Source organism: Gymnogyps californianus, chromosome Z (assembly GCF_018139145.2).
Source record: "Gymnogyps californianus isolate 813 chromosome Z, ASM1813914v2, whole genome shotgun sequence".
Lineage (NCBI taxonomy): Eukaryota > Metazoa > Chordata > Aves > Accipitriformes > Cathartidae > Gymnogyps > Gymnogyps californianus.
Window position 1 is genome coordinate 60,607,533 of NC_059500.1, and position 17,070 is coordinate 60,624,602.

At 39.3% G+C, this 17,070-nt stretch overlaps 1 protein-coding gene across 1 annotated transcript in view; it reads right to left on the reverse strand.

The window, feature by feature from the left end:
• The window catches only part of MAST4 (microtubule associated serine/threonine kinase family member 4), a 293,953-nt gene that overhangs the window by 173,944 nt on the left and 102,939 nt on the right, over nucleotides 1–17,070 (reverse strand). The window contains 1 exon segment of the mRNA XM_050913748.1: nucleotides 3,803–3,877. Coding sequence (XP_050769705.1) covers nucleotides 3,803–3,877 — 75 coding nt within the window.

Sequence of the window (17,070 nt, forward strand, 5' to 3'; positions counted from 1 at the left end):
GAGCCAAGAGACAACACACCATTTCTAAGTAACAAGTTTGTTTGGTTTGGAGGTATTTTTGTTTGGCTTGTTTTGTTTTGTTGTGTTTTTTTAAACTAGAAAGAGCTGAATCAACAAGCTTAAAGAAAAGCTTGTCAGCTTTGTTGATGGCAATTTGCCACTTCAGTCTAAAAGCAGAAGGCAAAGTAGCTCTTGCTTTAGGATGGCAACAAGACCACGAGACTGGTGGCTTCTGTGCAGCTACCCCTACCACCAGAAGTAACTGGCAACTCTTCCTGAGGCAATAAATTCAGACCAAGGAGTGTGATAAAACAAGCTGCTGGAAAAGCTCTGCCAGTCCTGTTGCCTTTCTACAGCTTCCTACTTCTGGAACTACCTGCACAGCTGACTCTCACCCCTGTCCTCCTAGTCTTGATCAGAAGAGTCTCCCTGGTCCCCACAGCCCCAAGAATGGATGATCAATGCCCTGTGGGCCCAAGTGTTGGAGGGGGCTGCCAAGAGGGCACTGCAGCAGGTGTGTCTGCAGAGGTACACTGAGTATGCAGGTTAAGTCTTTGGTAGGGCTTGGAGACAGGCTGCACTGCTGTTGCCTTTTGAGATGACTAGAGTCCAACTTTCCTAGCTGGATTCCCAACTTTGTAAGAGAAAGTTGTGGGTTTTCTTCATCAGCTGCATCGCAAAGGGATTCCTTCAAGCAGAGTGCTGGTCAGGTTGTCACAGCAACTACTGGTAAGGGTCCCTAACGCCACACAACACGAAGAAAGACGGGTGACAGCACTCTGATGACACTCCTACTGACTTGCAGCAGTCTGCAGGTGAGTGACAGAAAACGGCAGTTCAGGAAGTGCAAGCAGGAGTACAAGGGAAAGAGAGTTTGTGTCTCAGAGGCTCTGTGCTAAGAGCGCTTCTCTACTCTGCTTTCATAGTGATCTGAATGGCAAATACTGAGAATCTCACACTGCCTGAAGTATGCTCTTGGAACATAGATGAGCCTTTGAAGAACACAGTGTATCACCCTTGCTTGTTACGCAGCACCGTGTGCCACACTTCTCCCCAGCCAATCTGCTCAGGTAACCTTGGGCTAACTCATCCCACCAGCACACAACTAGATGTAGCACCTGCTGCAGGACAGGTTTGTCTTCATCCCTTCTCTTGCATAGTCTCAGTTCATGGAACAGTAGTCCAGTATAGCCCCAACAATCCTGAGCAAAGGTGTTGAACACAGACCTCTCACTGCTCTCATGACTGCTTCCAGGGCCTGTCCCATGTGAACCGGCAAACTATGCCCCCCTTGTCCCAGAATCACAAGCCAACATCCCTACTCCAAAACTTCCTGCTGAAAGGCAGCTGTTGAGCTGCCAAGGCCTATTCCAGATCCTACCTTCCACCAGCTGGGTCAGCCTGAGTGTGTTCTGACCATGGGTGAACATGACATTTCCCGGACTTGAGACCTAGAGAAGTGTAAGGCAAAAGCACATAATCCAAGCCCCTGAGTTTGATCCAGGCACAAAAGAAGGGAAAGGCACATAGGAAGGAGCGGGAAACATGCAGAAATTATCTCCACTTACCTCAATCAGACCAGGAATGTACAGTCCTTTCAGCTGTAGCAGTTGATTCCAAGAACATAGCAAGGGTGGTAGGCAAGAAAAAAAAGGCATATATATCTAGGACATAAAGCATGGCAGCTATTCTTCACTGAGAAGCGTGTACCGGAGAGGAGGAAAGGAAGCAGTGGTGGTCAGTACAGATGGGTGCAGGTGCCTGTCAGAATTACTTTTATTGGATTGCCATGTGGAAATACTACCCACTGAATGAAATGTTCTCAAAGAACAGGACTCAGAAGACTACTGTTCCAGGTTTTCACCATTCTCTTGCATGGACAGTGAGGAAAGAGATTAGGTGGGTTATCTGCAGACTGGTCCATGCCCCTGGGAACTACGAACTTGCAGTTTTTCTCTTCTGCCACACAGTTCTGGCATTGAAGCAGTGCTTCTTGTTTGCCTCCTTTCTCTTCCCTACAGACACATTTTAATCAAAACAAAACACTCAACCAGAGCTATGTTCCTACTGTGTGCTGAAGAGTCTTTTCCAAGCAGGTGGTCATTCTGAAGCTGCTGACAATGGTTGTAGGGAGACAGGTGGAAGATGATGTGGTCTGTGACAAAAGCCCCCCTCTGGATGCTGGGCTGGTATCCAGCAGTGCTGAGCTGCCAACTGACTTGGTCCCAGTGCATCAGGATGTCCTCCCAGCAGCAAAGACACTGACTAAAGTGCAGTGGCTAAGGGCCCTGGAAACACCAATCAAGACCCTTTCTGGTCCTTCTGTCACAAGCAAAACAGAAGTGCAGATACTGAGGAGGTTGCTCTGCAGCTACCAGATTGAGCTTTTGACAGCACACCTACCTTTGACAAGGTGCATCCAGGGGTACAGTAGGGCACTGGGGTATGGTGGAAAACTGCTGAAGAACTAGGTAAGAGGAGGGAGCAAAACCTACTACAGCTTATGTCCACAGAACTGCACTTTGGTATACATTTTTCCTTTGGCTTTCCACACTGAGGGAATTACCTGGAGTGATTCTAGTGTACATCAATGCACACAGAAAGTGGCTCGTCAAGAGAATGGGCTCAAGAGACAGTACAGACTCACTCAAAATTAATTTCTGCTCTTAGTTAACTACTCCTTTTTAAAAAATACATATATACTTCACTCACTTGTGCATCTGTAATCCCCAAAATGCCCTTTCCCAGATCCCCAAAAGGACAGCTTAGTATTGACAATGTTGTAACACGCTAAAACGAATAAATAATAAAAGATGGCAACAGTGAAAGTCAACACAACTAATACTTAATGAGTCAACATATTTAGCAACAGAAAGAGTCAGTCTGACAACAGTGATTGGAGTCATAATTTAGAATGCAAGACAAGACAACACATGTCCACTTTTTTTTCTTTGATAAAACCAGGCCTTTTCTTTCAAGACCAGGACTACTACCATTGATCTACTTCAACCTGTATCAAAGGTTGTATGTAAATACTGCGATCAACTCTGCAAGTATCTAAATCTAAAGGAAAGTGGAGAATGGGATTTCTGGGAGGTGGTAGTAATGGATACAGAGTTTCCTTTTCACTGGACTCACACAAAAAGTAGCAAAAAATAGATACAGTTGAACAGTTACTGATGCTCTAAAATATGCGTTATAGTACATTTTATTAGCCTAGAGAATAAGAGTGCCATAATAACATCATGCTCACTAAATATCTCAAGCTTTTTTGTGTACTATTAACAAAAAGCTTGTCTCTGAAAAGGTGGAACAATCTTATGAACTAACCAGTATTGCCGTTATATCTGCTAATATCATCTTTTGATGCCAAAGTCTTTTTTCACTCTGAAACTTCATATCACTGCTTGATAATAGATTATTTTCCATATCCTTGCCAATTTTTTTATTCAATGAAAGGCTTTTGTTTAAGAATGAGACAAATGAATTGCACGTTTCAGAAAACAGATATCACACAAAGTAATAAAACGAAAGTAGAACACTTCATACAGTTTCTATTTCACTTCGCAGACACAAAAATATCTCACCCCAACTTTTTAAATAAAGTACAACAGCTGCACTTGAATATGAATCTCTCCAGTGCTGAAGTTCACCTTTAGAGACAGAGCGATTATATCACTTGCAGATGAGTAAAAATAACTAAATCTCCCACCAAGCACACAGAAGAGATTCTCTTTAGTAACAAATACTCTGCTAACACAACATGCCATTTTAAAAATGGTCCTTCAATAAAGGCACTCACTTTTGTAGCTGTTGGTTCCACTAGTCTCTGACGGTGGCGTGCTGAGCTGAAATGACTCTTCTGAGGCGCCCCTTCCTGACAGTGAATGGAGAATGGGGAAAAAGAACAGAAAAAAGGGGGAAATGGATCGTGGAGGGGATGGAATGGAGGATGTTGGAGAAGGGAGAGGGAGAGTATTTAACTGAACCGTATTTTCACTAACTTTGTAAAAGCTTTATTAAATCAATTTCAATAATACCACTGTACAAATATCAGAAAGAAAATGAAGCTTTTGCTAGAAGCAGCCTCATAAGGCCTTTATATATGTATTATTCTTACGCATTTAATGACGCTGTCTACTATAAATACACATACATACACACATGTACACATGCCTACTTCGTATCTAGATACACACATTAAAAAACCATTCATTTCACTCTTCCCAAGTATATACATTATCTTACATTTTCTGTATCAATTCAAGTTACACACAAAAGAACCCAACCCAATAGCCATCCCACCTAGCCGGCTTCACACTCTGACCCAAAGACCAGCATCTCCTCTAATAAAAAACAACTTTTTAGATTCACATTCTCCATCCAGAGCTTCAACAGACTATCAACCACCTTATGTTTTAGACATTTTTACCGAGCAGAGATTAACACCTTTTCCTGAGAAAACCTGAGAAATAGCAGGCTCATACATGTAAAAGATAAGCATTTTCTCTTAGAAAGAGAAATTTGAAAAAGCATTCAACTGAAGAAAGAGAAGCACAATAGTCTTCATCACATGTGCAAAATTAATTAGGCTAATACCTCACTGCAGCCAGTCTTAAAACTACCTGGATTTGCTGGAGCTGCAAAGGGAGGACTGCCTCTTAGGCTTTGAACAGTGCACCATTTGGTTGTCTATTCTTGCTGTTTCTTGTGGTTCCCTCTCACTGATTAAAATTGGTACCGAACAACCTCTAGAACAGGGACTAGTCTGTCCCTAACCTCTTCCTACACGGATGGAGCTGCCCGCCTTTCAAGAAAAGAAAATTATGTCCACATACTCAAACTGCTTAAGTACCATAAAAAATTGAAACTAGAAACAAATATAAAGTTTAAGCAAAAATATGTATTTTGAATAACTATACTGTATAATCTGAAATTTTAGAAAGGAAGAACTCAGTATTTGTATCTCCTTTTCCTACAATGAAAGGAAAGAACACTATAGATTTCTCCTTCTTTTTCTGGTCTTCCTGACTCTCAGGCTTTCAGCAGATCAGATTATTGGAGCAGCTTTGTTTCTCTTTCACATTCACACTTTCCCCTTTACTGAAATCTTCTTGATACTCTTCAGACATCATAAAGCCATACTAAAGAGGTGCTACTCTAACACATCTAAGAAATATTCTGAATTACAGTATTAGGATGAACAGCTTTTCTGGAAACGGATTCAATTTACTCCCAACTTCCTGACAGCATACCTTCAATTAAACAGCCTTGCAATGTTTTAACCACGTGAAACAATAGCACTTGCTCTGTTTGCTTTCAAAATTAAGAAAGCTTCTAAGTTAATTTTTTGTATGAATTCTACCAAATATGGCATCTTTTTCAGGAGATAATTTAAGTTGTCACAAACAGGACTGAAGATTAAGCATCTACTCTACCACTTCCAGAAACTCTAGGACAACCACAAGAATTAACATGCTCATTAACTTCACAAACATTACAGAAGTACTATTAAGACACAAAACAAGGATTGTTTACGCAGACTGTTAAAAGTCTTGGGAGGAAGGAAGCACACACATAATAACTAATATTAAAATACATCAGAGCAAAGAAAAAAACCATCCAGTTCTTCCATCAGTGCCATAAAATCTTAAGAACTACTTACACTTTAACAGGTGATAACCAGATAAACAGGAACACTTCCACACACCGCTGCTTCTGCTAGAATTCAATGAGAGCATTTTCTACTAACATGCACGCACAAAAAACCAAGGTAGTGTAGGAAGAAGTCTCAAAACACTAAGTTGTCTGAATAATTGTGTCAACCAGCCAAAAATGGAGTAAATCTTTGGTTTGCCTGTAACTGCATTTTTTTTAAGCTGGTTTTAAAATACAGTGCTGTTCCTGGTCAAAGCACTTGAATTAACCTTAAGAGTTTCTTTTTTGGCTTTGTGCCTCTTCACCACTTTTTAAGTATGTACAGAGGAAAGCAAAGTTTTAATTAGTATGGAACATGAGCGCTGTTACTGAAATCAGAAAGAAAAGACGACCAAAGGTATTTGCCAAATGCTGTCTGTATCCCACACAACACAACAGTTAAAAGATTTTTCCAGGATATGAGAGATACTGGTTTAAAATCCTCTACCTGCTAAATATCCAGGAGACAGAAGACCTACATTTAGACTCTTCCCCAAGATACTTTACATACTCTATCTCAGTCTCTCCACAAACTGTCCAATTTGTACAGCCCCTCATCGCTGTATCGGATATGAACTCTGCAGTCTGCTATTTCAGGTATGCCTCTGATGGGGAGAAGATGTGGGTCAAGAGCCTCCTCCAAATCACAGGAGGCAGAGGATGAAAATTCATGAGACTGTTTCCCTTTCTTTCTCACTTTCAGAACCAGTACACAATTCCTTCTAGGAGTCTTCTCTGAAAAAAATCAGAACATTTTACAAATGGAACACAGACTTGCTCGTATTTCTGAAAAGATATCCACAGTGTTCTTTAACTGAGAATACAATTCTACTCAACTTCGCAAATATTTCTCAAGATCTCAAGACTCTGCTTTTCAAAAAGTAGTTTCTACCCCTCCTTAACAAAAAGGCTTCCACTCTCAACAAGACACCATGCAGAGCCAGTTCTGTAACTCAAAAAGATCTGGTGGAAATAATCAAAGATTATAGCCACTTTGGGAAGATTACATCATATTCACCAAACCAAAGATACTAGGAGTAGTGCAAACTAACCCTAATTAATAGAATCAGCATCACAGAAAAAGCAGTTATCTAACACTTGCATAAACATTTGGTTACAACTGCAGAAGGCTTTTCTGCTGATGGTAATGTCTTTTGGTAACGCTTCATTAAATTACTGGTATAACAGACTAAAATTAGCAGTAAGTACTAGGGCTAGGTGACCTTATCACTTCTCCTTTTGGGAGATACTCTTGAAACCTTTAATAAGTTCTTTTTAAATTTCTCAATGCCCTTCCCATTATCATTTAACATAAACTTTAGTTAAAAAATGGATGCTTGAAAAGGGTCTCCTTTCTATCACAGCTTGGAACCAATGGTAGGGGCAACCTAATCTTGACATTAGCTAGCAAGAGTGCTGATCTTCAGAGGCCTTACCTTCTCTCTTATTAAGGTTATTAACCCATGTAACATGAGATATTGTACCAAACTGAAGCTGGGAATTCTTCCCTTGTTACTGGCAATTTTTTTCTCCTTCCTGTCTCCCCTTCAGAATGCATTTCAGGAGCAGTTAAGAGCTGCAATAAACACAGTTTACACCTGGAAAAAATCCCAATACTGCACAGATACCATTTCAGAAGCATAAAAGTATACCTAAACTGATGTGATTATTCCTATAACAAAGGAAAGAGTCTTCAGACTATAAAAATGCTTATGTGTGCTGTGCCTCCAATGACATCAGCCATGTTGGTACAACGTTCTGAATCAGAATACATAAACAGTTCATTTTATCAGCACAAAATAATCAGGTGGGTAGACTTGATACAATACCGTCTTTTGGCAGAGCGAAATCAGAAGATACATGATTCACTGCTGGATTGCAGAGAATCCATAGTAGTTTTCATACTAATAGGCAGTAAAACTCAAGACGGCTACCAGATTCATTATCCCCTGTGTGAACAACAAAGGATATTTCAGTTCTATTTTTAATCATAAATACATTCCACTCACTTTTGTGCTGCTAGTCACTTGGTACCAGAAGCTTCACCTCCTTGTTTGGACAGGGAACAAATCTGGATGTGAGTCATGCCATGGCTTCCCACCATGAAGACTTCAGCAGTAACCAGATTCAGGAGCTGCTCCCCCCCCCTCCCACCAGCTCATTCCTGCTGTGAAGCCAGAGTTCACTACTCCCTCCACTGTACCTGTACAATTGCGTGTGGTCCTATTCTGTAAACCCCAACAATGAAACGATCCAGGTTAAACATAGCTGCTGTGGGAGCAGGAGGGTCATACTCATTCTGGTGTCAGCCTTTCTGATGAACTCAGAGCTGGGCTGCTGTGAAATGGATCACTGAAGAGAATAGCTGGACTGGAAACTCCGTATGCCACACTGCTGCTAAAGCTCTTTATGACAGAACTGCCAGCAAAGCCTAGTAGGCAAATCCAAGTAGGGAGGAAAGTTGATCATCAGGACATGTTAACATATGAAGAGAGAGCTACCTTGAAGGTGCAACCAAGATCAGCAAGAGGTTAACAAAAGCTGCGGGGACAGTGCATGCAAAAAACATAACTGGAATTAGAGATAAGAATAAAGATGAGAGTAAAGAGAAGCCCATTCTTTCACTGTGGAAGAATTCAATATAGAGCATTTGAAGTATGCAGAGACATTAAACTGTATGCATACACGTTTTTCATTACATCATAACCTTATGCCCCTTAGTATTGCATTCCAGCTGATAAAAAAAAGAAAAAAAACCTTCTGCAAACATCAGCTGTATGTACTGCTCCAGACAGGACTGTCTAATAAGGGCAGACAAACCACAGAAAAAGAAAAGGCTAGGATCAGGGTCAGTGTCTCAGAGTCAGAGCTATCTTTCATTTAAAAAGCAAAAAAGAAAAAAAAGATCTACACACTAAAAAGGCTATGCATTCAGAGAAACTGCAGTTATTAACAGCAAAGCACATGTGGTGGATCCATGATACCCTCGCAGGGTGAATGTCCTTTCCAGAGGAATAGGTCAGTTGCAATTATCAGTTGACATAATAAAATGACAGTCAGAAAACTAGCTCCTTGCAGAGGCCAACATGATTCACATCAACAAGGACAGCTGAAGGAAAAACAGAAGGATCCTAAATAATTCTCATCTATGGCAAGGTATTTTAGGTAGATGGCATGCAGAAAACTGGCCAGGAAGCAGAAAGAGCCAGAGACTTATTTAACAGGTGAGCAGTCCAAGAAACAACCTTGTGGAAAACAGACATCTCAAAAGAAAGGAAAAAAACCAACAAAACAAACAAACACACACAACAGAGATAAGGGGCATCAGGTATTGAACATGTTCCATAGTTTATTTCTGAAGGCACAGAAGCCTGAAAGCAGTTGTGAGGAGGAAACATGTTTTTGGCTGCATAGGCTGGTAGCTAATTCAACAATGTACAGGCTTTAATATTGATACCAAAAGCAGTTTCCATATAAGAGCAGTTGCCATTAACAGCATAGTCATTCTCGTGAAAACAGCAATATGAAGAGACAGGCAAGTGAGAATATCAAGTGACAAAGCATGCGCTCTTATCTGAAAAGATTTCCACCTTGAGATTGAAGCGGCCACCGTCCTCTCTTTTTTTCCTCTCCATTTTTATTAGCTGCCAGACCAAGATCAGAAGCAACAGTGGCAGTCATTCCATACAGAGGAGATGAATTCACCAAACACCACAGCTGGCCCCTGACAGCTTTGCAAGTCTTTAGCACTGAAGTATCAAGGAAGAAAGTCTAAACTTCAAAATTACAGAAGCCACCATTTACCACCTTCACCACTTATTCTGAAGCACCTCTTAAGAACTGCACTGTTACTTATCTGTTCTAGTCTATTAGACTGAAAATCATATCTGAGAGGTATTCATGACATTTTGCTTCTATTCAGATTGCACAGCTATTGCAGCTAGAAGTGAAGCTGTACTTCATCCTGAAGCACATACCAAAACTGTAAGCTAACTGCTAGCTGGAGAATGGGGTGGGACATGTCTGCAAGGTCAGAGAAACCACCTAGGGAAGGCAGACCAGCTGAGAGAGGCATGCAAGCCCCAGTTGAGGTGACTGACCTTCAACCAATGCACACAAGTCACTGAAGAGCATACCTGACACGCCACCCCTCAGGCCCAAAACACAGGACGCCCAGCTCGCTGCCGACTACAGCTTCCAACCCAGTGCCTTAGAACCTGCACTTCTGGGTTTAGTCCCAGAGGTCTCATTTCCAGCTTCAAAATGATGTCAACACAACTCATACCCATGCTGATACTCTAGGTGGCTACAGTGCTCCTGTAAAGGGAACACACTTTGATTTCTTCGTAAAGACAGACATGGAATCGTAACAGCATTTCACAAAGAAAGTTCAGCTTGGCACTTTGCAGTGACATAGAATTGCCCAAATTTTCCTTAAAAAAAATCAAGTTTACGGGAAAGCCTTTCCCTTTGATACTGTATGACATCGTAGGTCTTATTTTTCCAAGATAATTAGTGAATACGAAGACTTTCCCCTTTTTCTCTCTCTGATAAAAGATTTGTTATTCTTCATTATTCGTGCTAAAATAACTGGTCAGTAACATTTTGAAATACCATGCTGACAGAATATGTCAGTCTATCAAAATAAAAATGGGTTGTGAAATCAGTCAATTTTATCAGAATTTTATCCATAAACAGTTCCAAAAAATCATGAAGAATGCCATTCAACATTTTCTAAGTGAAACATGGGACTGTGCTAACACACAAATAATATTTAAAAAGACAAAGCTTTAGTGCGACAAAATAGAAAAAAGAAAAAAAAAATCAAACCACAACATTGCATATTTTTAAATGCTCCAAAGATTCATAAACTTTTTCCTTTTATTCCAATGTAATAAGAAGTCAAAAGACAAAGTCCTTCACAAAGTTAGATTTCCACTCTGTTTTCATTCACCATTTTAGGAGAGCTGCATAAATACAGCCTTGCAAGCACAGAGAAAATACAAAGGGACAAAGCAAACAAGAAATGTAGAAACAAAAATCTTGTTTTAGAATGTGGTATGTTTGGTCTCATTTTTCTCCCTGTTGCCTCCCAGGGGCCAAGACACAATAATCAAAGGACACCATTCAACTTCTGATAGCTCAATAGTTTCAGGAAATAGCAAAGGAAGCAGTAAATATTGTGGGATGGATACACAACCCAGTCATTCCACATTACTAAAAACTTAAATAGTATCATTGCAACACTAATTCACCATATTATCCAGTTATTATTTTATTAATAATATCACACAATTCAGAAAGTCAGTGTACTACATCAGCAATAACATTTCTTCATATGCACAGCTTCCTGGGATTGGTTACTTGTTGAACAGATCTCTGAACACTACCAAGACCATCTCTATCAAACAGATGTTTAATAAAGACAACTGGTGATTACATAAGGTCTGTCCAGGTATTAGTCATTTCATACTTAGCACCGTAAGTTCTTGAACTGTATTAGCAGACAAAACTTTGACATCTCTGTATTATGTTATAGCTGATATGAAACAAAACAGCCTGTTCTAAGGTTATGAGTTCATGGTAATGAGAGACAACCAGGAAATTCAAGGTCACCAGTAGCCTTGCAGTCTTGAACAAATAAATTTCTCTGTGCCTCAACTTACCAAAGAGATAATGAAATGCTATCAGTGATAACAAGATGCTGGGAAGGAGGAAAACAGAAAGATCTATGGAGACTCAAAAGGTAAATTAGTTTCATGTTTTCAGTGTTACAGCTGCAGATTGGTTAATCAGCTTTTCACTATTAAGAAAAAGGGAAAAGGAGTATTGTCCGTACAGGCACTGGGAGCCTTCTTCCCATAAAGCTTAATTTAAGGCATTAAAACAATTTGATTCTACATAGGCAGAAAGAGGTAGCTAGGATGTGCAGGGAGGGAGGGAGATTGCATGCATTCTGTTTCCAAAAAAATTTCACAAAACTAGATAGCAAAACATACTGCGCTTACATGAAATGACACTGAAAACTCACCAACACTTAAAGGATATACAATGTGGAAAAATCAAATTACTGAAGGTGACATGCAAGAATGCAACAGATTGATGACAAAACTAAGAGGATTAATTCAGGCAGAACCAGACAACTTCAGCAGAGGGTCAGAAGCTTGGAACTTACCTTTCTGACAATACGGTATAAGACAAAAATGTATGCAAGCCTTGCACTGGCGTGAGAGGTAACAAACAATGTAGTATCTTCTCTCATCGTAGCCTCCATAACTTCAAAGTACTCTGAATTCAAATCACTTATTTTTGTGAAACAGACCAAGATCTTCAGACAGTAGGCGATTCAGCATGCCAAGTGTGGAGGCAGGACCAAGTTACGAATTCTAACACACAGTTCTTCCCTCTCAGCTTTACATTCAAGCAAGTGTGAAATGTTTTGGGGTTTATTGGGGGGGAGAGGTTGGTTGGTTTGGGTTTTTTTTAACTAGTAAGATGTTCATTAATTGCTGATCTCCACTGTCTTAAATTTAGATCTTCAATGTAATACTTAACTAGGCTCTGTGCCAAGCTCTACAGGCTGATCAGGAAAGCTCTTTCTGTTAGACAGCCATCTCACAGCACAGCCAAAGCATAGTAAGAAAGAAAGATTTCTATCTAGTTACAGAATTTTTAAAAAAGAAAAAAAAGTAATGTGTTGTCAGTTACCTGACAAAGAATGTCGCATTATGGTACATCTGGCAATCCTTATAGCCAAGGCCAGAAATCAAGTCAATAAAAAACCATGTACATGTGTAGCTTCAATTTTAAACAGTAAGAAAACAAACCCTTGAAAGCTATCTCCCAAAGAGAACACAAATCAAAGGCCAGGACTGTATCTTGCACCAATTAATGTGTCCAGCAACAGAAACTGCTGGCAAAGGAAAAATTCGTCTGAGGTAACTTCCTGTATCCCATTCTTGCAGCACAGCCATAGATGTTAAAATCTGCGTAACAAAAACGTGTAACTAACAGGTTTGCTCCAATTGCTTGGCAGTCTAACACATTAGTCTCCCATTAGCACTACTAGTTATGACACTGCCCTCTTCTCCCTAACTGCATCCTGTTGAACACAGACAATCATTACAGTATTTGAACAAAGAACATCGGGCCATTTTGAAGAAAAAGGCAAGAATATCTGACAGGATTCTCATTGATTACTGCATTTCCTCAGTGATACTAGAAAGAACACACATGAAAAATAGGTGCTTTAAATATGATCTTTTTTCTAGAACAGCTCCTTTGCGGAAACGCACCAATTTAAAAGTGCCTGAATCTTCTCCCTGCATCTCCTTAGAGCCTGAAGACAGGAACACACACTTCACAGTCCTGTAAGTCTAACCAGCTTTACTGGGCTCAGCATCAGAAGAGCTTAGTATTGATTTGCCAGATAGACTCCACATCAGAAAGAAATGATATTGAAATAATTTAAGGTGTCTTTAGGGTGTAACAGGCAATCAAAAAACAGACGCTACTATGTTTTGCAGCAGTGCTAAAAAACTAACTGGAATGTTGCATTCTTACTGTTAAAACAAAGCAAGGGGCATAAGGTGCTACAGAAACCATTAAAAAGACATCAGTCCTGAACACACAAATAAATACATGGGAACTGAAGGGAAGAAAATAAAATGCACACACAAAAAAGGTGGTTGTTTTGTCGTAATTCTATTTTAAAACCCCAAAACACCTTATCAAATGAGACACCAAGATCAGTTCTTCCACAATCTTGTCACAGGTGCTCAAAAATGAGCAAGCCCTCAGCTGCAATCTCAATCAGAAAAGAGGAAGGTTTTGCTGTGAGCTTAAAGAGAATGTAAGAAAGCCAAAAGACAAACAGCAGAAAAACAAAGTTGGCATTACCAGCAGAGCAAATAGCAAGCAACATAAACACACCAAAATCCAAAGACTCATGAAAGAAATCTATGCTGAAAGATGAAGACCTAAGCAGAGTCCTAAGAGCATAGACAAGAAAGTCAACCAAGTGCTATTTGAGAAATCAAACTAAACGATGTTAACAGTCAATCAAGATGTTAACACCAGTTTAGCAGGCACATTCTCGAACTAAGGTAGAGACTGCTATCTTCAGAAGATCAAGGAGCAACACAATGAGGTCTCTGCAGCCATCTCATACAAATAGCTTTGTTAGAGTTCAATCCCTTATCACTACTGCGAAGCAAAGCATGCAAACACAGTAACACCCCCTACCTAGTTGTAGATTGTACCAAAGGTGTAGATTTTGGCCACCTTGTCCAAAGAACAATTTTGAACTGTAGCTTACAGACAAGAGCAAATATTCAGGGCAAAAGTGACAAAATAAGAAAATGCTATTCAGCTTCGTGCATGACTGTTAAAATCTGATCTTTGTCAAACAGTCACAGATACAGTCTAGTAACACAACATAATTGACCACTACTCCACTTACACCAAATAAACTACAATAATCTTTTCTATTTCAACACAAACACACTACTATGTCTTGAAGAACCAAAAAAGGAAACAGTACGCGAACTAATAAAGGATCGGAGTACCACAAAATATAGCTTTTATCCTGGTCATAAACATTTGCTCTTCCTAATTTTTCATTTATATTACCTCCTTCTTTTCTTGGACTTCTCTACATTTACTAAAATCTTGAAAAATTTGAAGTAATTGAAAACTAGGAACTGTGTTCACAAGGGGCACTGGAGTCCTAAAATCAATTTTCCACTCGTAACCTAAATTTTCCAGCTGTGCCCGTGAGTGTTGTATTCAGAAAACATAAGAGGATAGGGATTATTTTCAGGTTCTTCTGCACACAAATTCTGACTGCTAAATTCCCTAATGTACCTGCAGAACTTGTGTACAACTAGGCTTTTTTAGAGCAACTGAAATGGTATCCTTCTTGTGGCATAATTTAAAGCAAAGAAATAAGATACATTAAAAAACTTTTCACATCAAAAGAACTCAAAACAGAAGTTAATGCAAGCACACACTTAATACACTTTTTAGTACATCTCCCTTGCTTTTCACATAGGAAGCTTAAGTTACATTGCAGGACAGGAGAGGAATCTCCATTAGTTGAAAAGCATCTTCAGATATGTTTCTGTATTTGATATAGCATCATTTATCTGTAGAGAACACCAAGAATATTCAAATACACAAAACATATGCACGCTTGCAGTTCTAGCTTTCTAGGGCTAAAATACTATCACAAGAATTGTAACATGACATTTATCTCCACACAACATATTAATGCACTTCAGTGAATTGTACAAGCTAGGTATTCTAAAAAACTACCAGGTTCCAGACAGCTGAAAATGAAATTCAGGAAAACATAAGTTGTTTGGCAACAGGAACTACTGGTTACCAATAATGCCACAAGCTCCATCTTTTAACGAAGGGCCATCTATTAGTTTAAGACTGTGGTTTTGATTAAACATTTTTTTGAAATTTGATCACTTGAAATTTTTCTTTTACAGCACCTACACAAGGATGACATTTTTGCTATAGGGCTGCTAAACTGGGTCTCCTACTTCTGACAGTAAAGCTTAAAAAACCCCACATCTTTTAATACTTCTCAATGCAACTGTTCCCTTGCTTTGACACAGTATCTCAGTTGGGGAGGATACCCAGGTGTCACAGAAGTGGTATTTAATATCCCTATGAAACTAAGCCAACTATATATACAAAACTAAGGAATGTCAAGAAGGACAAAGTATTCCAAACATAATGTGCTCTGTAGAAATTCGGAGTTTAGCATCTGAAGTCTCTGAAGAGCTTACTTCTTCTCAAGGGCACAGACACTGAGTGCAATTATCCTTTCTATCACTAATCCCAGTTGCTGCATCCCACTGTGGAGTTCTAAACTTGAGAACTAAAATCAAGGGGGACTTGAATGAAGAAGCAGGGGGAATCCAAGAGGAACACAAGAGTAGAAACAGAGACCAAGTAATTGAATAAGATTACAGAGGACAAGAGTTGTTGACAGGAAACAATGTTGTTCCGATTTACATCAGATGAAGCAAGGATCCTATAGAGAATACACTTAGGGTTGCAGAAGAAGTTAGTGCTACATGTAATGGGGAAAAAGTAAAGCCAAGAAAACAAAATTAAAACAGATTATGAAATTGCAGTTGAGTGTTTTGCTTTGTGATCATAGCAATTATTTATGGATTTTTATGTAATTTCAATGTTCAGATGGATAATTGGCACTGCTATAAGCAAAAAAGTTTATTGTTTCAATCTAATAGGAAAAGGAATTAATAGCATCTCAAAGCCTGTGGGCAATTTTGATAAACCCCCTAACTTAAGAAATTAAAAACTTAAGACTTTTAAAGCAAATGTAGTGTATCAGTAGGTGAAAACAAATCTCAAATCATTATGTTAAATATGACACACGAAGCAGCATCACAGTCAAAACTGCAAACTTGAATGAAGCATCTTACAAAAAGATTTCAAAAAGAAAACACGGAAAACTACTAGTTTCATTAGTTGTGACAAAGTCAGCAAAAACCAATGCTAACAAAACTAGTCAAATCAAGAACTACCAATGGAATTAAAAAAAAAAGAAAAAAACACAAACCTGTTTCAATCAGAATTTACTATCCTTCACGCAGCTATTATTCCTGCTATCACTAAGCAGGGGGGAAAAAAAAAACCAAACAAAAAAACCCACAGGTAGATTCTGAGGATAAGCCAAGCGACACAGAAACAGGAGTTAATGAGTGCAGAGGACTCCAAAGCTGGTTTTCTTTATGACTTTTAGAACACAACGAAGCTCAGTTCAAATCATTACAGATTCCACCGCCGAACTCACCAAATGATTTGACATGAAGGAACGTTAAGTTTATGCTTTGCCTTCCAAACCTAATACGAAACAGTCAGTCAGCTTTGTGACATATTGCAGACATTATCAAGAAATGTTACTGCAATTATCAGAAGGCATTAGTAAGAAGTGTGATATGGGCTACAGACACCAACTTTGGCCCCGTGCCAAATAGTTTAGCTCTGAATGCAGCAGGGGGCTCTTTTTTTTGTTTTTAATTTTAGACCCTGAAATAAAGTGACCACAACACCAAGAGAAGCAAAGACAGAAGAAAAGGTTAACCCTTTCAGAAAAGCCTTCACAGCTCTAATAATAGCAAAATATACATCTGACACAAAGCCTTTTAGAGGACCTGACAAATATGTAACAATGCATGAATGCCTGGAAAATAGAGGTGAATTTACTGATTAAGAGATTGTACACTCTATTAGGCCTGCAGAAGTGACAGCTAATGAGGAGAGGAAAAGTGCTCTCTACATCAGCATCTCTTCTCTCAGAAGGCTAGTCCTTTGCTTTCTAAAGGCAGCTAT